The following is a 20,499-nucleotide window of genomic DNA, read 5'->3' as shown; positions in this document are numbered from 1 at the left end:
AGAAACCGTCGGATTTTAAGTGTGCCACTTCCAACCGAAAAATGATGCCGCTTGCTCTTTTTTAACTTCATGGAAACGCCCTGTCGCGGTGCCGTCCAGTGTTGCCAATTCCTCAGTAAGGGAAATCACTATTGGCTGTCCTAGAAGTCGCTAGAAGTCGCTAAATGACGTCATCGTCATCTAATTAGCATAATTGGTCATGCTAATGTATTGTAACCTACCCTGTTGGAGAGAGAAATAATATCGTGGAAGAGACATAAAGTCAGTAAAAAAACGTCTTAAATGCATTTATAATTTATTTAGAACTACAAATTAAATTTATTTTAGCAATTATTGTTTTTTTTTAATGTAACAATTCCAACCCTGCTCCTTTTCCGGGCTTGGACCGGCAAAAGTGACCCGAAATAGGCACTCTGGTGGCGTTACCTTGTGTGTGTGTGTGTTTATAAGTAGTTATAAACCTTGTGGTCCACAAAACAACATAATAGTAAAAGAAGAACTGACTGCATTACAGTCAGTGCGGGAGCAGCGGCTTCGCTCATGCGCGATTCATTTGCAGTTTGGACGCATAGGTGTGAACATCTCCTGCCCTGATAGCCGCTGGGGGAGGACTATCCTTGGCCTGTGAGCTTTGGCACGGGCGAGGTGCCCACCGCAGCAGCACCCGCTGCTTATTGAGAGTAAGAGCGATATGCGCTTTCACGCCAAAAAGTCGTCATAAATAAGTCTCCAATAACACCAGAAAAAGTCGCCAGATTTGTCGCTAGTCGCTTTTTAGAAAAAAGGTCGCTAAATATAGCGACAAAGTCGCTAAGTTGGCAACACTGGTCTCAGTTCAGTCCATAACTACGGGGCGGTTTCTGTCACCAATGTGGCACCTAACCGCGCATTTCCACTGGCCCAGGATGGCACGCCTCTGGTCCGCTATACGAGCCAAACCGTAATCAACCACTATCTCCGCCCTCAGCCGAGCCGTATCTAGGCAACGCTCCACTTCACTGGCTCCAATGAGGTGACGTCATTTGGGCGACAGGAGGAAGGAGCGCCATGTTGAAAAAAAAAAGTGAAAACATTCCAGCTTCTCTTAGTTGCTCTGGATTTCTGAACTGCAAGAAAGGAGAGATCATGGAGCCGCTGGTGCACTGGTCTAATGAAGAGACCCAAGCGCTTATCGGTGTGTGGTCAGAGGAGAAAATCCAGCGTGACCTGGAGGAATCCTTCAGAAACGAGACCGTTTACAGGGAGATGTCAGGGAGGTTGGCTGCTCTGGGAATAAGCCGCTCTGCTAAACAGTGCAGAGCCAAGATAAAGAAACTTAAACAGGAATACAGAAACACGAGGAGACACGGTGAAAGGAGTGAGGCAGTCACAAAGACCTTCAGGTGGTATGATGCTATGGACACTATCATGGGTGACAAGAGTGCCCGGACACAGAGCAGAGAGCGGCCGTCTTCTGTGGTACTGGAAGTCATGGTTCCTGATGTGGAAGCAAGTAAGTTGGAGAGAAATAAATTAAATACAGATGCAAAGTACAGCAAATACTAACAGCAGTTAGATTTTATATGGATTCTTGCTTCTCTTCTCTATTTTACTGTCTGTTTAGTTTGTTTTTGTATGTTATATTGTATTTTAGTATACTGAGCTGTTGAACTTGATGCAAGCTGTTTTGTTATAGTTTCTGTTTAATGTTTTTGCTGCTCATTACTGTGCAAAAGGCTTGAGTCACTCCTCACCTCTTAATTTTTTTTAAAAAGTGGTCTTTAGCAACAGTTTTCCAGGTTTTCTGAACTTTTTCTCTGGGCACTGGCTGCTTTTTCACTTATTTTAAATCCAGACCTGACCATATTCAGAGGAAAAGTTTTTTTCTTCATTTAATTTCCAAAAGAAGGCTTGCATAAGAGAGTAAAAGGTGTGTTGAGGAATGGTAAATGGCCTGTATTTATATAGCGCTTTACTAGTCCCTAAGGACCCCAAAGCGCTTTACATATCCAGTCATCCACCCATTCACACACACATTCACACACTGGTGATGGTAAGCTACATTGTAGCCACAGCCACCCTGGGGCGCACTGACAGAGGCGAGGCTGCCGGACACTGGCGCCACCGGGCCCTCTGACCACCACCAGTAGGCAACGGGTGAAGTGTCTTGCCCAAGGACACAACGACCGAGACTGTCCAAGCCGGGGCTCGAACCGGCAACCTTCCGATTACAAGGCGAACTCCCAACTCTTGAGCCACGATCACCCATAAAGATGGTCATATCAAATATTGACTTTCAAGCACCTTAGAACTGTACAAACTCTGTTATGCCTTATATGGGGTGCCTGTAGCTCATGAGGTAGAGCTACTACTCTTTCTAATGATCAATCCTCAGTCTGCATGCCAAATGTCTTTGGAGTAACCCCAAGTTGCTCTCCGATGCATCCATCGGACTATGAATGTGCGTGAATTTGAGAGAGAAGGCACTTACATAGAAAAACGAAGAAACTGAGGGTGGCTCAAGACTTTTGGACAGTACTGAATAACACATTAACTTCCCAGTTTTGCCAATTTTAATTAGTTATTTGTCTCTTTAAGGTCCACCCGCTGTAACAGACACTCCAGAAAGCTGTACGACATCCACCCATTCACTGCAACTCACTCTGCCCAGACCAAAAGCTTGTCCTGCAGGGATTCCACAAGTATCTTCTTTCTATTCTGTTCAGCTTCATGAATTTGATGGTCCTTCTACAAGCAATCCAGTCACCTCCACTGCTGTACAAACGTCAATCAAAGGCAAGTAGTTATCAAGCCAAACATATTTACAAGTAAGGCTGCTTTACGGCTTGAATAAATAATTTTCTGTTACTTTCACAGACACCCCCTTGTGTTGTTGGTCGAGTAAAGAGGTCCAAGCATTGCTGACGCTTTGGGCAAACCCCGAGGTTCAACGGGAGCTTCTCCTCAACGTGAGAAATAATAAAGTTTACACTTGTCTCAGTTCCAAACTGGCCTTGCTCGGTTTTAACAAAGCACCAAAGAAATGCAGGGAGAAGATCAAAAAGCTAAAGCAGGAGTACAAGAGGATCAAGAACGGCCAATACAGGGGTGGAAGCAGCAGTGTGTGGTTTGCCATTATGGATGAAGTCCTCAGTTCCCAGGCTCTCACAGCAAAGCGTTCACAGACAGTGCAGAATTCCTCTACAGTGCACTCCCTAGCTGTACAGGCCGTTGCCCTGGATGTGGATACAGATGGTAAGTTGGAAATAAACTACTATGAAATAACTCCTACCATTAAGAGTAGTTATTGACCTAACTGTGTCCTCATAACTGTGGTTTTGACAAGTTATCTCTCAAATTGATTACTTTTAATTCTATAATAAATAATATTTTTGTGTTTCTTAGGTAAACATAAGTCATAATTCATGCACTTTTTTTTATTCTTAAATTTCTGTGCATTTTCAGATGAAACGCTGTGGTTGCCTGATGAAGTCCAAGTGCTGGTGACACTTTGGGCACAACCAAACATTCAGAAACAGCTTCTCACCGCAGCGAGCGATCAGGTTTTCACGTACCTCAGCAGTGAGCTATCACTGGTGGGGTTTAACAAGACACCACGTCAGTGCAGCGTCAAAGTGAATGAGCTTAAAGAGGAGTACAAAAAAATTAAGCACATGGAGCCATATGGAGTTGTTAAAGGCGACTGGTTTGCTATTTTGGATAGTGTTTTTGACGCTGATGGAGCAACTTTGAAAGAGGTGAATTTATGCGTTGTGCAGAAAAAGCCTAAATCAACAGAACATGAGCACGTGGATGGTAAGTTGTTTAAAACGTAATAATAAATAGTTTTGTGCAGAAAAAAATTTGCTGATCTGTTGCTATATTCTTTTTTTGATTCCAGCAGATAAATTGCGGGCTGTTTGGACACCAGACGAAGTCAGAGTTCTGCTCAGTCGATGGGCAGAGGAAAGCATCCAGGAGCAGCTTCGATCAAATCCGAGAAACGAGAGAGCCTTTGCTCAGCTGAGCTCCGAGCTCGCCACTCAGGGTTTTGATAAGACCACGAGTCAATGCAGGTCGAAAATAGCACTCCTGACACAAAAGTACAGAAGGATCAAGGCACAGGAAGACCCGGAAAAGCAAAAAAGCAGATGGTTTGCCATCATGGATAAAGTCCTCAGTCGCAGCAAGACAGAGACTGAAACTAAACCAGTCAGAGATTCACAGCGTGCATCTCTGCAGACATCACAGCAGAGCCTACCTGACACAGCGGAGGGTAAAATGAGCTCCTGTTTATTCACTTTACAGTGGCAGCTGCAGTAAACATGATGGGATGTGGGTCTCTGTGTGGAAGGGATTATCGCAGCCAAGATGACTAAATTTGCTGTAGCTTTCAGTAAAGTGAGTTACAGTACGATCAAATATTTGTGTTATTTTTACAATTAATTGTTTACGGATTAAATGACCTTCCACAACTGAAGACACCTCTTAAGCAAGATCAGCTCCACCTAAACTATGCAGGATCCATGAATAGAAACTCAACGCTGCATTCCTGCAAAGCATTCATCCTGTGAATTCCAAACAACCTTGTTGTAACACGGTAATAATTAAAAACAAGCCAGGGAGCAAATCTCAAAGCCCCCCCCTGCTTTCATACACATCAACTAACCTTTTCTCAATCCACTAACTCCGCTTTCACTTCCTGCAATTTAAAACATGCTCTTTTTAGACTTTACAGACACAAAATAATAGCTTGATAATTAAATATGCCAATTTCGTTTGTTTGTTAATTTAGATTTTTCAGTCTTTCTTATTCTCTCTGCAGGTTGCCGTTTGTCCGTCTCCTCGTTGTGCCTCCTCATTCCAACTCTGCGACTGATGTGCGCCTTTGCCTGGCAGGTGGTTCAGTGTTGTAATGTGGCGCAGTACAGAAAGGTGGAGGAGCTGGTGAAGTTAGTGACGGAGGTGGCTCCAGAGCTGCTGACAACCAGAGAGAGAGTGCAACTCCTACTCAGACTGAGAGCCAGGGTGAGAGGCCCACATTAGAGTATATTTTATGAATATTCAACAACAAACTAAGGGGAAAAATACTTAATTAGTGTAGATCAAGGGCAGCACGGTGGCACGGTGGTTAGCACTGTTGCCGCACAGCAAGAAGGTCCTGAGTTCAATTCCACCATCAGGCCGGGGTCTTTCTGTGTGGAGTTTGCATGTTCTCCCCGTGTTTGCGTGGGTTCTCTCCGGGTACTCCGGCTTCCTCCCACCGTCCAAAGACATGCAGCTTGTGGGGATAGGTTAATTGATTAATCCAAATTGTCACTAGGTGTGAATGTGCGAGTGAATGTGAGTGTGAATGGTTGTCTGTCCCTATGTGTTAGCCCTGCAACAGACTGGCGACCTGTCCAGGGTGTACCCCGCCTTTCGCCCTATGACAGCTGGGATAGGCTCCAGCACCCCCCGCGACCCTGAAAAGGATAAGCGGAAGCGAATGGATGGATGGATGGATAGTGTAGATCATTAATTAGCATTTGAAAATGTCTCTTTCAGCTTGTGCTGGAGTTGTGTCTCAACGAGAACACGACTGACCTGCTGAATATCCAGCCCCACCTGAATGTCATCCGAGACCTCACCTTAAGCTGTGAACAGGAGGTAGGTTTCTCGGGTACAGTTTCACTCTGTATACATTTTCCACTGATGATGCCATAGCCCTGACACTACACACTGCCCTGTCACACCTGGAGAAGAGAGACACGTATGTGAGGATGCTGTTTGTAGATTACAGCTCAGCATTCAATACCATCGTTCCCTCGAAGCTGGACAGGAAACTGCAGGATCTAGGACTGAGCAGCTCCCTCTGCAGCTGGATCCTTAGCTTCCTGTCTGACAGACGCCAGGTGGTCAGACTGGGCAGCATCACCTCATCCCCCATCACACTGAACACTGGTGCTCCACAGGGGTGTGTACTGAGCCCTCTCCTGTACTCACTCTACACCTACGACTGCACAGCCACTAACAGCTCCAACATCATTGTGAAGTTTGCGGACGACACTACAGTGATGGGTCTTATCACCAACGGTGATGAGACGGCTTACAGGGAGGAGGTCAGCGCCCTGACCCACTGGTGTCAAGACAACCATCTCACCCTCAACGTCGCAAAGACAAAGGAGTTGATAGTGGACTTCCGGAGGTGCAGAGAAGTACACACCCCCATCACCATCAACGGCGCTGCTGTGGAGAGAGTGAGCAGCTTCCGGTTCCTTGGAGTACACCTGGCTGAGGATCTTACGTGGTCAGTACACACAAACAAAACAGTGAAGAAGGCCCAGCAGCGCCTCTTCTTTCTCAGGAGACTGAAAAGATTCGGCATGAGCCCCCGCATCCTCAGGACCTTCTATCACTGTGCCATTGAGAGCATCCTCACTGGATGCATCACCACCTGGTATGGCAACAGCACCGCCTACAACTGCAAAGCTCTCCAGCGAGTAGTGCGGTGCTCTGAACGGATAATTGGAGGTGAGCTTCCCTCCCTCCAAGACATCTACAGGAAGCGCTGCCTGAGGAAAGCGGGGAGGATCATCAAGGACTCCAGTCACCCCAGCCATAAACTGTTCAGACTGCTTCCATCAGGAAGGAGGTTCTGCAGCATCCGGTCCCGTACCAGCAGACTGAGAGACAGCTTTTTCCATCAGGCCATCAGACTGCTGAACACGTCATAGACACCTCAGCTTCACTACTGGAACTTCAACATTATGCACTCCACACTGTATATAAATGCCACTTGTTTTGCACATATTCAACTCTGTATATTTTATATATTTTATTATTATTATTATTATTTTATTTTATTTTTTTACTATTTAATTTGTAAAAATGTGTATACACACACACACACACACACGTAGGAAAATATTTAGTCAAGTCAAGTCAAGTCACCTTTATTTGTCAATTCTGCCACATGTACAGGACATACACAGAATAGAAATTGCGTTACTCTCAAACCCTAGTGATTAGAAAAATGCAAATAAAATAATTAAAAAGTAAAAATTTAAATAAATACAATACAATTTTACGTATAACAAAAAAAAGCTATGCAATATACAATATACAATATTCAAGTAAGAGGGCATAGTGGTGCAAAATAGGCAAATAGTGCAATGGAGATTTAGTAGTGTACGGTAAGAGATAGTGTAACAGCAAAGTCTTATGAGGTAATGGCAGTCCAATGCTCCACAAAGTGACTGGAGCAGGCCAGTGAGTGCGTCAGAGAGTGAGTGTGTGTGTGTGTGTGACAGAGTTCAGTGAGACCGTGGTGGAGAAGAGGGGAGAGGGGGGCAGAATCGGGAGGGAGTTTAGCTTCCTGACAGCCTGATGGATGAAGCTGTCCTTCAGTCTGCTGGTCCTGCCCTGGAGACTCCGCAGTCTCCTCCCTGACGGCAGCAGCTTGAAGAAGCTTTGCATTGGGTGCGTGGGATCAGCCGCTATGCAAAGGGCTTTTTTAGTGAGACGGGTGCTGTAAATGTCCTGGAGGGAGGGGAGAGAGACACCAATGATCCTCTCTGCAGCTCTCACTATGCGTTGGAGGGTTCTATGGCAGGACGCATTGCAGGCTCCAAACCACACAGTGATGCAGCTCGACAGGATGCTCTCGATGGTGCCTCTGTAGAAAGTGTACATGATGGGGGCTGGAGCTCCTGCTCTTCTTAGTTTGCGGAGAAAGAAGAGACGCTGCTGTGATTTCTTGGCCAGTGCTGTGGTGTTGTACGTCCAGGAGAGGTCCTCTGTGATGTGCACACCCAAGAACTTGGTGCTGCTCACTCTCTCCACAGACGCTCCGTCAATGGTCAGAGGAGCATGTTGGGTGTGCATTCTCCTGAAGTCCACAACAATCTCCTTCGTCTTCTCCACATTCAGAGAGAGATTGTTGTCAGCACACCACGTGGCCAGGCGTCTCACCTCACTTCTGTAGTCGGTCTCATCCCTGTTGCTAATGAGACCCACCACCGTTGTGTCGTCCGCAAACTTGATGAAGAGGTTGGAGCTGTGTGATGGAGTGCAGTCATGGGTCAGCAGAGTGAAGAGGAGGGGGCTCAGCACACATCCCTGCGGGGCCCCCGTGTTTAAAATGATGGTGCTGGATGTATTACTGCCGACCCGTACTGCTTGAGGTCTTCCGGTGAGGAAATCCAACAGCCAGTTGCACAGTGAGGTGTTGAGCCCCAGCTGGACCAGTTTTTGAGTGAGCTGTTGGGGGATTATAGTGTTGAATGCTGAACTGAAGTCTATGAACAGCATTCGAACATATGAATCTTTTTTGTCCAGGTGTGTGAGGTGTGTGAGTGCTGAGTGGAGTGCAGTGGAGATGCAGTGGAGATGTATACACATTTAGTATACACATCCAGAAATGCATACACTATTATATATTGTACATATATTTATTAGTTTCAGGTTGGCCATTCTTGTATTTTGCTCGTTTGTGTTGTTGTGTTTGCACATCTCTGTTGCTTGTGGGGCTCGCACACAAGAATTTCACTCGCATGTGCTGTGCCAGTGTGCCTGCACATGTGATGTGACAATAAAAAGTGATTTGATTTGATTTGATTTTATGTTCTTTCAGACTTTTAAAAACGTCTTTACCAAAGAATTTAGCACAAATGATGAAATTAGGTTGGCTTCCAGCTCTTTTCTGAAAGCCTTGAGCTTTTAGTAACTTTGAGCAACATGTTTTTTAAATCAGAAACAATCGTGTTTCTCAACTGACCTTAGTGAAATATGAAAATAAGCAAACAACAAAGAAGTAGTCGCATTAGTTATTTCGATTTCCCATTTTGCAAGCACAGTGGTCATTAAATGGATGCCCCGTTGTTATCAAATGGTAAATTAACATGTGTATAACATGCATTCATTCAGTCTTTGCACCCCTATTTTGCATCTTTGCTCTTTGCCTGCTCAAATTAAGTAACATTCCTTCCTTAACCCCCTTGAACATTTAAAAAGTAGGGCTAGTCTATACTTCGCCTGAGACACTGAACATGCCTTTCCGATTTAAGATCAGCGTTGGTCCCATGTTTGTTCAGTTATGCTGAGCTTCTTTGATTTTTTTCCCTGCTTTTTTCATAGCATATTTATTACTGATGTTTCACTGAGCTTTTGAGCTTTGAATAAACTCTTTTGATGTTTGTTTGTTTTTTAAAATCCTAGTTTACTTTCACATATTCAAATTGAAAACTCTGTTTATTTAATATTTCTGTACAAATTAAAAGTAGCCTCCAAATGTTTAATCCTGAGACTGTGGGCTGTGTCCTTCAGCTATAATACACATTGACCAGATCTCAGCACATTTCTCACACTCCATTATCAATTATCAAATGATTACAATTTTTTATGTTTAAAGAACCCAGCATATACATGTTAAACATGTTTGTCTTTGACACCATTTGACAGGATGCCACCGAGTTGGAAAATTCAAAGTCCAACTTTGTGGAGGTTGTTCATGCCATACTGGAGGACCCAGAGGAGAGACAGAGGTTTTATAAGGTGAGACGCACAGTAACACAGTTATCATAATTGAAAAATATGTAATGAGTGAACTTTATTTGAGAAGAAAGAGCTCAACTATTTTTTCCATTTCAGTTTTTGCAACAAGTTCATGTTTCAGTTTGTTAGTTCAATTCTTTCCACTTTACCATCTCAGACTTTCATGAAAAACATCCAGGACAAAGATACACGTCTTAATAGGAATTACACAAAGATTTCCAGTCCTTGCTATCATTATGGAAGAATGATGTTTTTTTTAACTAGAAAACTAGATTATCTTGATTAACTGGATTATCCAGACATTTTGCAAAATTCCTGTGAAGAAGGGTTTATCCACTGGACAAATCTGAGTTGGAGAGTTGTTTCAAATTTGGTAAAGTGAGATGAAATGACCTTTTTCCCATTTGTTCTAGGAGGTCTTCTCCATATACTATGGCAAACAGTATGATGTCACATTGCAAGCTTTGGTGTGGAAATTCATCTCCAGGCTGGATAATCTCTTACCAATCCCTGATATTAGACAGGTAAGGTTTAAATGTGTGGTCTTTCATATCAATACACACACACTGTAGTGCTCCATGACCTTAAGCAAACTACTGAATACAAATTGATCAGCGATGTGTCAGCATGCTTTATTCTGTTGATTGTGCACCGCATTCTCTCTTTTTTTTTTTTAATTAATTAATTAATTAATTTTTTTATTTTATTTTCACTTACTGAATACGGGACAGCACCGCATTCTCATGAAGTGTTTTGCAAACCTTTCACAGACTGCACAGTGGCTCAGCTCCGCTCCCTCTGTCACAGAAGAATGTGCACGGCTTATTCTGGAACCTGATCAGCTGAAGGCGCTACTGAACTTCCATCAGCAACAGTCAGGAAACGGAAGCAAATGTGAATAGGTTACTACCCTGGTTAAAATATGATCAGCTGACTGGGCTTGCTAAACTGTTGATAAGTAAATAAGCTTCAAAATTAACTCAAGTTTTAAATTTTCAGCCTGGAAATAAAACTATTCAGAAGTTAAATCTATTGGAATACAACAAAACTTGTATTAGGAAGGCTGCACATCAGTATTTAATGTGAGTTTTTCTGTCTCTCATAGGCTGTTCTCAGGCTGACGAGAATATGTTTTTGCCAAAGCTGTTGTTTAATCCCAAAGGAAACTTCCAGCATGTTTCAGCACAACTGGATGAGCTTTCAAGCAGCAAAGATGAAAGACAGTCTGATTACAGCGAGGCTGAAGAGCCAGCTGATTGCAAAGCACCTGTGAAGGGCTGTGAGAAAGAAATTAAAGGCCTAAAGTTAAAACATGAACAAAGCGATGGCATGGCATCTTCATACTGCTCAGGTATGCAAGCACTGACGCCTTTGAGAATAACTGTTTTCCATTGAATTTCCACATTCTTATGAGTCCTCATTATCTTCCCATTTTCAGATTTAAATTGTGCACCTTTGCAGCTGCAGACCTGCTCTCTGTGTCCCTACTCTGACAGCCATGTGTCAGGACTTCTCAGGCACATCAGAGAAGAGCATCTGATCCAGGAATCTAATCCCATCACAGATCCTGGGAAAGACTGCGTCTTTCAGAGAGTCAAAGATCAAACGTTCACTCCTAAGATGAGGAGGATAACGGACACTTGTGAGTATTGCGGGAAGGTCTTTAAGGATGTATCAGCCCTAACCAGCCACATTAAAACACACACTCTTCCATTCCACTGTGACAAGTGTGACAAGAAGTACTCCTCCAAGTGGTCGCTGACAGTGCACCGTCGGATTCACACAGGCGAGACTCCATATCTGTGTTCGTACTGTGGTCAAGGCTTTAGGTCTTCAAATATCCTTGCTCTGCACGTCCGTATACACACTGGAGACCGCCGATACAAATGTCCCATATGCGGAAAAACATCAATCCAGCATCTGTCGAGACACATGCGCATGCACCGAGGGGAAAAGAACTATCTGTGTACCGAGTGCGGGAAGGCTTTTCTGTCCTCTGGGGAGCTGAGGCTTCACATGAGGTTTCACACAGGCGAGCGGCCGTACACGTGCAAACACTGCGGGAAAGGCTTCATCGCAAAGTGCCTGCTGACTGTTCACACCCGCCAGCACACGGGGGAGAGTCCTTATAGGTGCTCGCTGTGTCCGAAGTCCTTCCGCACTTTGAGAGCACAGAAAAGACACCTGGTGATACACTCAAGCAAAAAGTCTTTCCAGTGTTTGAAGTGTGGTAAAATATTCCGGCAAGAGGAAACTTTCAAAACACATGCTGAGACTCACAAATGATTTAAAGGGGACCTATTATGCTACCACTTATTTTCTGTCCAAATTTTCAAGTTGTGAGGTCAGCGTTCAAACAGACAAAGAAGCCAAAACCTCAGGCTTTAGACTGCTATAAATGCTTGGCTTGCACCAATGGGTTTTTTTTTCCTCTCTTGGATCTTTATGATGTCATTTAGAGCAAACCCACAAGGGGCAAACAGTCAGAGGAGCCAACAGAGAGCTAACAGTGACTAAACTAAGAGGCTGCACAGAGATATATAACGTATATTTTCAACTACAAGTCATTCAAAGCTGCTCTAACAGTATCTATGATAAAAAATATGGAGCTTAAAATGAGCATAATAGGTCTCCTTTAAAAAAATGGCAGTGTAAAATATTTTAGTTTCAGCAGTTGAGTTTAAAAGTTCTCATTCACTTATATAACTCCACTATTGCTTAAAGAACCAGCTTAATTGTTGGAAACGATGTAACTCTGTGTTTCTTTCGGCTACTTCTGTAATACAGAGGGCACATTTTGTGTCTCCTCCTGGTCTCAAACTGGGGAGCTGTTGGGTTTTAGGCAAATGTTTTTGAAAACTATGTAAAGCTAATATTCCATAAACAGTCCAGTTAGCACACAGGTAACTTTAAAAGTTTGTGTGAGCTACAAACTGAAGTTATTTGTTAATGAAAAGTAGCTGTTGCTACTTTGAGTAAAAATCAAATAACAAAATTTTAAATCTCAATTTTATTTGGGTTCATAAGTGTATAGTTATCAGAAGGTAAGTTCAGCCAAATTATAAGAACAAAATCTCTAAATAGTCAACTATCTAATATCTAAATCAAGATTCTCCACAGATGTTCTTGATCTCTGGTTCAACGTCTGATCCGCTGCTTCTCTTTGTCTCATCAACATGTTTTCAAAGGAAAACAAGACACAAAGAAATTCACAATGCACAACCAAATGTCGTTCTGAAACATTAATCTGTATAATAAAAACATTAATAAATTTTAGCAGTTTGAAAAATGTGAAACATATGTGACTCTTAGGTCTCCAAATGATTTATTTCAGAGGCCTGTTTTCCACTTGTGCTTATTTCCTGCCATGAAAATTGCATCACAACAATTTTCCCTTTCTTTAGTGCTTTTAAGAGGATCAGTGAGACACTGAGACACCAGGACTGGTGCTGTGTAGTTTATGTTGTAGTCGGTATGAGGATTCGTTTTCAGAAAGCTCTTCTCATACAGCCACTCAGTGAGCTGTGATATTAGTAAAATAGTTCCAGTGTTGATGAGCATAATTCAAAAAGGAACTGTTTTGCTTACAGATTTATAAGACTGTTTATTTTTATTTACCTGTGTGGTCTTTAGAAAATGTTGAGCAGGGTGTGAAATTTGGTGTGAAATTGACACCTGACAGCACCTGGCACCTCCTACGCATTCTGCTTATTTCTAGAAACTGGGCTACACGACCATTACATAAAGACAGACACACAAATACATGTCATACTTAACATAACCATGGTAAGTGTAGTTTGTATGATCAATGTTGTTTACGCAAGAACTCAAACCAAAAAGCAACCATATATTTAATATTTCTTGATATAATTTCAAGTAGATGGGCGTTAAATGCAGTATAAATAATTAATAGGTACACCTTTACTGCTTCCACAGGAATTAAGAGGGTAAGTAGCAGCCAGGTGCTGTTAATTGATTAACTGATCACCAGGAGGTTTGAAACCAGAAGTGTTGGTCTCCCAGACTGCTAAACATCAAGTTTACCTTTGACCTCCAGCTATCACTGGCTGATGGAAATAACACTTTGACCCACTAGATGATATTCAGTCAATAAACCAACAGCCTATCTGCTCTGCCTTTGATAAAGGATTGCGGGATACCACATGAAAGTGTCTTGCAATGGAGAGAAGTGCACTGCCCACTTTTATCAGCTAATGCTGAACAAAAGAGTGACTGAGAAGAGCTCAGCATGGTAAGAGGGTGGGAAATTATAAAATCCTTTTATCTTTGGAATATTGGCAGAGATATTTAAAGTCAATAAAAATAAGTTTGTTTTGCCTCCGTCTCTAATAGAGACATTTTGTCCTGCTTTGAGAGGGAGAGGATCGTCTGGGCCGACATTCTGCGACTCTTGAATTATGCCTGCATTTGCTCCTCAGTTTTGTCCCCCTGTTTTCACTTACTAAAACAAGAGAAACCCCGAGTTTATAGGCAAGGTGAGCTTGCTGAGAAGCAAGATGCCATGGGAGATTGGGTTGCTCAGCTTCTGGGGCCTTCTCATTGCTAAGATGAGGAATGACTGTCTGATTTAGCTAAGCCAACATACACTGTCCACGCAAATATAAGAACTCTTAATCAGCCAGCTTATTGCACAGAAGAAATTGCAGTCACACTATAGACCCAAGATATTTGCTTCTTTTTTTTGTACCTAAATGTACCCAAAAGGCAGGAATTCAAGTTTCCAATTTCAAAGTCCAAGACTCATATAATGACTGGGAAAGTTGCAATACCAAAGCTCTCTCAACACTGTTTCCATCCTGTAGACCACACAGTATTCACCCCTCACTGCCGCTGACCTCAACCTCTTACTTCCAAGCTGCCACAGAGGGCGATCAGCGGAGAACCGCTCACCACTTGTCTGACCCCGAGACCTCATAAGATGGAAACCCCCCTCTAGACAGAATCTTACAGAACAAACCACACTGACTCAGAGAGCCAATCACGTGGTAAGTGTGCTGCTGTTGACATCTATATGACTATGTAGGATTGTTCCGGGTTCTTAGTCATTCAGATCATATGTTGTAATGACTTGACCTTGTTTGAAAGAGAGCCCACAGCTGAATGGAGCTCAGTGGATGAATGAATGGAGGGACATATGTGGCCTAATGTAGTCAGAAAAATACGACAAGCATAGGACACGTGGAAAACAGATCACTGTGTTAAGAGTCTTGCCTTTTTATTGAGAATCACATAAAGATTGATTACAACACCACACTAACACAGTCACTTTTTAAGCTATGATTGCACCTCTGAGTTGTTATTCTAGTAATTATAATGGCAGCATGAGAGTTAGGGAATTTTGATGGATGGATGACCACCTTGAACCGACGTTGTGGTAATGTCAGCAGACCAACAGCCTACAGTTATTCAACATTGAAATGTTTGCCAGGGGGAAAGAAAAATAAAGGAGTGACAAAATATCTTCCAACACTTCCCAGCAAACATTTTGTTGGTGAATAACAGATGGCAGTCTTTCTCAATGTTGATTTATAATAAAATAAATAGTTATAAAATGATAGTTAACCTATGCTGTGAAACCTGTAATAGTGAATGAACAGTACGATCATGTTGGAATAAGTTGAGCTAATTTTTTTTCGTTTTTTTCCAAAGAAAAAATGAGAGCAGTTGATGAAATAGCAAACAGCTGGAACGCTCCAAAAATCACTCAAGGTGTACGAGATGAATTAAAAGCAATTTCTCTGTGTTAATTTATGTAAAAACATTGACTCTATAAAGTCTAAATTCCAGGGTTAAATATAATATTACACTCTTTCTGTTTGTAGGGGGCTGAGCTGAAGTGTTGCATTTTCTCTCCAAAGACTAAAACACTGCCAAATCCACCCTTCACAGACCCTGTCTGCTTCTCATCTACTTTCAAAAGAGGATGACAGGCACTGTCATCATAAAACAATGTACCACCTACTCAACTGTTTCCAGATGAGCACTCTGATACAATTCATAATGTATCCTCAGTTTCATCTGGGACAAATCAGGATTTGATGTTCGGGATGCGTCGTTGCCCACATTATTAGATCAGCTGAACGTGTCTAGACAAACTGAGCTGGAGCCTTTAATCTCAAAATCAGCCATGTACAGAGTGGAAGGCCTGATAGAGGACAATTAAACCAACTTACCCCCAGAGCCTGGCGTTTTCAGTGAACAGCCTGAGACATCTGCTGTTCCAAATGTGGTATTAACTGTAGCCCCTCTCAAATACTATCATCTCTGTTGTTGCACACAGACGTTAAATTCAGGGCTTCAAATCAAATCAAATCACTTTTATTGTCACATCACATGTGCAGGCACACTGGCACAGCACATGCGAGTGAAATTCTTGATGGCCTGGTGGAAGAAGCTGTCTCTCAGTCTGCTGGTACGGGACCGGATGCTGCAGAACCTCCTTCCTGATGGAAGCAGTCTGAACAGTTTATGGCTGGGGTGACTGGAGTCCTTGATGATCCTCCACGCTTTCCTCAGGCAGCGCTTCCTGTAGATGTCTTGGAGGGAGGGAAGCTCACCTCCAATTATCCGTTCAGAGCACCGCACTACTCTCTGGAGAGCTTTGCAGTTGTAGGCGGTGCTGTTGCCATACCAGGTGGTGATGCATCCAGTGAGGATGCTCTCAATGGCACAGTGACAGAAGGTCCTGAGGATGCGGGGGCTCATGCCGAATCTTTTCAGTCTCCTGAGAAAGAAGAGGCGCTGCTGCGCCTTCTTCACTGTTTTGTTTGTGTGTACTGACCACGTAAGATCCTCAGCCAGATGTACTCCAAGGAACCAGAAGCTGCTCACTCTCTCCACAGCAGCGCCGTTGATGGTGATGGGGGTGTGTACTTCTCTGCACCTCCGGAAGTCCACTATCAACTCCTTTGTCTTTGCGATGTTGAGGGTGAGATGGTTGTCTTGACACCAGTGGGTCAGGGCGCTGACCTCCTCCCTGTAAGCCGTCTCATCACCGTTGGTGATAAGACCCACCACTGTAGTGTCGTCCGCAAACTTCACAATGATGTTGGAGCTGTTAGTGGCTGTGCAGTCGTAGGTGTAGAGTGAGTAGGGCTGCCACAAACGATTATTTTGATAGTCGACTAGTCACCGATTATTTTTGCGATTAGTCGACTAATCAGATCATCATCCATTGGACGTAAAACTACAGCTTACTGCACCAGCAGCATCTGCTCTTATATAACTATCATTAGCTTACAGCTTTAAGTGTTTAAGGTCTGTGCTAACTAAAAATAAAGACAAGATGATAGTTTATTAAATTTTAATGAAATTTGCAGATTGTTTCGGTGAAGTTTAATAAACTCCTTGCTATCTAAAATATAACAGGACACTGGAGTATATTCTGGAGCATCTCACACTTCTGATAATCAGTTGTCTGCTTGACGTTTATTCAGCTGTGTAAAAACTATAACTTTAATCTCAGACAAACTGATTTACTCAGGAACAAATAAAATACAAAAAAAAAAGCCAAACAATAACATTTTAAGTTATCTAAGTGACTCATATATATTTAACCTGAGTAGCGAAAGACGGCGGTGGGTTTGAAAACGATTTGCGGGGAGTCCGGTGTTCTCACGGCGCTAGTGAGCCTAGCCCCCGGCTCGCTAACGAGCTAGTGGGTAACAGATGTCTCCGAAAACGTCGGAGCGCTTTTGAAAATATGTGGTGTCCTGATAAACTGAGCAGATATTTGAGGTTTACACAGCTACATTCTCGCCTGAAAATATGTTAAACGTTTATTTTGTGACCCAGAAAGAATAATAAGAGTAACATTAAAACTAACTAACCGCCGCCATTGTTGGAAACTGCGCTGGGCCGCGCTATGAATTCTGGGACACAGCTGCTTCTTCTTCTTCTTCTTCAGGGTTTAACGGTAGCTGACATCCTTGTACATGCAATGCTGCCATCTTCTGTTTCAGTCCGTTATTACACTCTTAAATCCTGCCACTTATTCCTGCGTCTTTTGTGATCTTACAAAGCTTCAAACGACGCGTCGACTATTAAATCAGTCGTCGACGATTTTGATAGTCGACGTAATCGTGACTAGTCGACAAATCGTGGCAGCCCTAAGAGTGAGTACAGGAGAGGGCTCAGTACACACCCCTGTGGAGCACCAGTGTTCAGTGTGATGGGGGATGAGGTGATGCTGCCCAGTCTGACCACCTGGCGTCTGTCAGACAGGAAGCTAAGGATCCAGCTGCAGAGGGAGCTGCTCAGTCCTAGATCCTGCAGTTTCCTGTCCAGCTTCGAGGGAACGATGGTATTGAATGCTGAGCTGTAATCTACAAACAGCATTCTCACATACGTGTCTCTCTTCTCCAGGTGTGACAGGGCAGTGTGTAGTGTCAGGGCTATGGCATCATCAGTGGACCTGTTGTGGCGGTATGCAAACTGTAGAGGGTTCAGTGAGTCGGGTAGTGCAGAGCAGATGAAGTCCCTGACCAGCTTCTCGAAGCATTTGCTTACGATGGGGGTCAGGGCTACAGGTCGCCAGTCGTTCAATGAGGAGATGGTGGAGGATTTGGGTACAGGGACGATGGTGGCCATTTTACTGGTGTCAAGCCAGCCTCCAATTCGAGACTTGCAGTCAAGCCAGCCTCCAGTTTGTTTTACGTTCCCTGTGTATTCAAAGTATTACGGGAATGGATGTGGAAACCGGATTTCAAAATAAAAGCCAACTTCGAGTGAATTAACAGATATGTTAAGAACATAATAACATATAATTTAGGCTTTTTTTTTTTTACAAACTCTAATGTTAGATCTATATGACACAGCCTTGTACCCTAATTGTGCCCTGTCACTATCAAGGCCATCTTATTTTGGATTTCAAAGTAAAAGCCCTGTGAATCTTCATTTTTGAACTACTCTTTCAATGACTTAATAATGCTCTTAAAAGCAAAAGTCGTATTTCCAAATACTATTTGAACTTTATATCAACACTTTCCAACCACAGTCTTTTTACAGTGATACCATATCAATATCAAGTCAGTCTGATTTTGCCTTTCATAGTAATGGCCCTTTGAAATTGTCCATAATTGACTTAATCTTCTAACGATTCAAAATGCTCTAAAATGAAAAATTCTTGTTTCCACAGGGTAATTCCACCTTAGATCAACAGTATACAGCCCCACAGTGATACCATATCAATATCAAGTCATTCTGATTATGCCTTCCAAAATAAAAGCCTTTTTAAATTGTCCATAATTGACCTAACTTTCAGTGATTTCAAAATGTTTTAAAATGGAAATTTCCTGTTTCCACAGGGTAATTCCACCTTAGATCAACAGTATACAGCCCCACAGTGATACCATATCAATATCAAGTCATTCTGATTTTGCTTTCAAAAATAAAAGCATTTTCAAACTGCCCATATCTGACTTGATCCTGGAACAATTTCAAAATGCTCTAAAATGGAAAATTCCTGTTTCCACAGGGTAATTCCACCTTAGATCAACAGTATACAGCCCCACAGTGATACCATATCAATATCAAGTCATTCTGATTATGCCTTCCAAAATAAATGCCCTTTCAAATTGAGCATATATACGACCTACTTTTTTAACGATTTCAAAATGTTCTTAAAAAGAATTTTGCTGTTTCCACAGGATAATTCCACTTTAGGTCAACAGTATACAACCTCACGATGTTACCATATCAATATCAAAACATTCTGATTATGCCTTCCAAAATAAAAGACTTTTCAAATTGCCAAGATACGACCTACTCTTTTAAAGATTTCAAAATGCTCTAAAAGTGAAAATTGCTGTTTCCACAGGATAATTTCACTTTAGGTCAACAGTATACAACCTCACGATGTTACCACATCAATATCAAGTCATTCTGATTTTGCTTTCAAAAATAAAAGCATTTTCAAAATGCCCATATCTGACTTGATCCTGGAACAATTTCAAAATGCTCTAAAATGGAAAATTCCTGTTTCCACAGGGTAATTCCACCTTAGATCAACAGTATACAGCCCCACAGTGATACCATATCAATATCAAGTCATTCTGATTATGCCTTCCAAAATAAAAGCCTTTTTAAATTGTCCATAATTGACCTAACTTTCAGTGATTTCAAAATGCTCTAAAATGGAAATTTCCTGTTTCCACAGGGTAATTCCACTTTAGATCAACAGTATACAGCCCCACAGTGATACCATATTAATATCAAGTCATTCTGATTTTGCCTTCCAAAGTAAAAGCCTTTTCAAATTGTCCACAATTGACCTAACTTTCAGTGATTTCAAAATGCTCTAAAATGGAAATTTCCTGTTTCCACAGGATAATTCCACTCCAGATCAACAGTATACAGCCCCACAGTGATACCATATTAATATCAAGTCATTCTGATTATGCCTTCCAAAATAAAAGACTTTTCAAATTGCCAAGATACAACCTACTCTCTTTCAAAATGCTCTAAAAGTGAAAATTGCTGTTTCCACAGGATAATTTCACTTTAGGTCAACAGTATACAACCTCACGATGTTACCATATCAATTTCAAGTAATTCTGATTATGCCTTCCAAAATAATGGCCTGTTGAAAATGCCCATAATTTATCTAACTTTCAGTGATTTCAGAATGCTCTAAAAAGGAAGATTTCAGTTTCCACAGGGTAATTCCACTTTAGATCAACAGTATACAACCTCACGATGTTACCATGTCAATTTCAAGTCAGTCTGATTTTGCTTTTCAAAATAAAAGCTTTTTCAATTTGCCCATATATGACTTACTCTAGGAGCGAATTCAAAATGCTCTAAGATGGAAAATTGCTGTTTCCACAGCATAATTCCACTTTAGATCAATAGTATCCAACCCCACAGTGATACCATATCAATATCAAATCAGTCTGATGATGCCTTCCAAAATAAAAGACTTTTCAAATTGCCGATATACGACCTACTCTTTTAAAGAATTCAGAA

The 20,499-nt window shown here is 42.2% G+C and overlaps 1 protein-coding gene across 3 annotated transcripts; it reads left to right on the top strand.

Annotated features, from left to right (window-relative positions):
• Window positions 1-739: 739 nt before the first annotated feature.
• On the top strand, window positions 740-14,519 carry LOC101479413 (uncharacterized). 3 transcript variants are annotated; one of them, XM_076875789.1, is made up of 13 exons: window positions 740-1,492; window positions 2,578-2,775; window positions 2,857-3,234; window positions 3,445-3,795; window positions 3,881-4,255; window positions 4,805-5,007; window positions 5,527-5,628; window positions 9,421-9,513; window positions 9,927-10,037; window positions 10,284-10,407; window positions 10,619-10,864; window positions 10,952-11,155; window positions 14,390-14,519. In XM_076875789.1, the coding sequence occupies exons 1-13, from the start codon at window positions 1,048-1,050 to the stop codon at window positions 14,449-14,451; spliced, it is 2,892 nt and encodes a 963-aa protein (XP_076731904.1). In that variant the 5' UTR covers window positions 740-1,047; the 3' UTR covers window positions 14,452-14,519. The 3 variants fall into 3 exon arrangements, with proteins under 3 accessions (XP_076731904.1, XP_023009075.1, XP_014265078.1); XM_023153307.3 differs by lacking the exon at window positions 14,390-14,519 and having other exon boundaries at window positions 741-1,492; window positions 3,884-4,255; window positions 10,952-12,802; XM_014409592.3 differs by lacking the exon at window positions 14,390-14,519 and having other exon boundaries at window positions 742-1,492; window positions 10,952-12,802.
• The last annotated feature ends 5,980 nt before the right edge of the window (window positions 14,520-20,499 follow it).

The sequence above is a fragment of the Maylandia zebra genome, linkage group LG17 (genome assembly GCF_041146795.1).
Source record: "Maylandia zebra isolate NMK-2024a linkage group LG17, Mzebra_GT3a, whole genome shotgun sequence".
Lineage (NCBI taxonomy): Eukaryota > Metazoa > Chordata > Actinopteri > Cichliformes > Cichlidae > Maylandia > Maylandia zebra.
This window is presented reverse-complemented; position numbering and strand designations above follow the sequence as displayed.

Excerpts from the sequence above, each read along its gene's own strand:
- LOC101479413 (XM_014409592.3), top strand. The coding sequence starts at position 1,048 with ATGTTGAAAAAAAAAAGTGAAAACATTCCAGCTTCTCTTAGTTGCTCT. Across the intron at positions 4,256-4,804 it reads CCTACCTGACACAGCGGAGG|GTTGCCGTTTGTCCGTCTCC; the intron begins GTAAAATGAGCT and ends TTCTCTCTGCAG. Across the intron at positions 5,629-9,420 it reads CCTTAAGCTGTGAACAGGAG|GATGCCACCGAGTTGGAAAA; the intron begins GTAGGTTTCTCG and ends ACCATTTGACAG.